Source organism: Penaeus monodon, chromosome 21, assembly GCF_015228065.2.
Source record: "Penaeus monodon isolate SGIC_2016 chromosome 21, NSTDA_Pmon_1, whole genome shotgun sequence".
Lineage (NCBI taxonomy): Eukaryota > Metazoa > Arthropoda > Malacostraca > Decapoda > Penaeidae > Penaeus > Penaeus monodon.
The window spans coordinates 15,591,303-15,591,626 of NC_051406.1; the positions used below are offsets into that span (position 1 = coordinate 15,591,303).

The following is a 324-nucleotide window of genomic DNA, read 5'->3' on the forward strand; positions in this document are numbered from 1 at the left end:
CTACTACAATTTCAAAATCTTATCCAATTATGGAGGAAAACCTACCTTCCAGATGCGAAAGATCCCTTGATCTCTCTGCCTGGCTCAGCTTTTCCCTCAAGAGCCGAATTTCCTCTGCTGGAGCCTGTAAAACCATCAGGGGTCATCAACACAAGTCCATAATACCCATCAGTGGGCCATTTGCAATTTGTAAACAGCAAATTTGTTTTGAAGAAAAATAATAGGCATCAGAGGTGGTCAATGGCATATCTTAATCTTTTTAAAGTAAAAGTTTGTGATGAACATAAACTGGTTGTATAACTCTGGGAGAATATCTAAGAATTT

The 324-nt window shown here is 38.3% G+C and overlaps 1 protein-coding gene across 1 annotated transcript in view; it reads right to left on the minus strand.

Annotated features, from left to right (window-relative positions):
• LOC119586271 (enamelin-like) overlaps positions 1 to 324 on the minus strand; it is a 10,402-nt gene that overhangs the window by 3,153 nt on the left and 6,925 nt on the right. Inside the window, exon 4 of the mRNA XM_037934976.1 lies at positions 46 to 124. Coding sequence (XP_037790904.1) covers positions 46 to 124 — 79 coding nt within the window. The remainder of the gene's footprint in view (positions 1 to 45; positions 125 to 324) is intronic.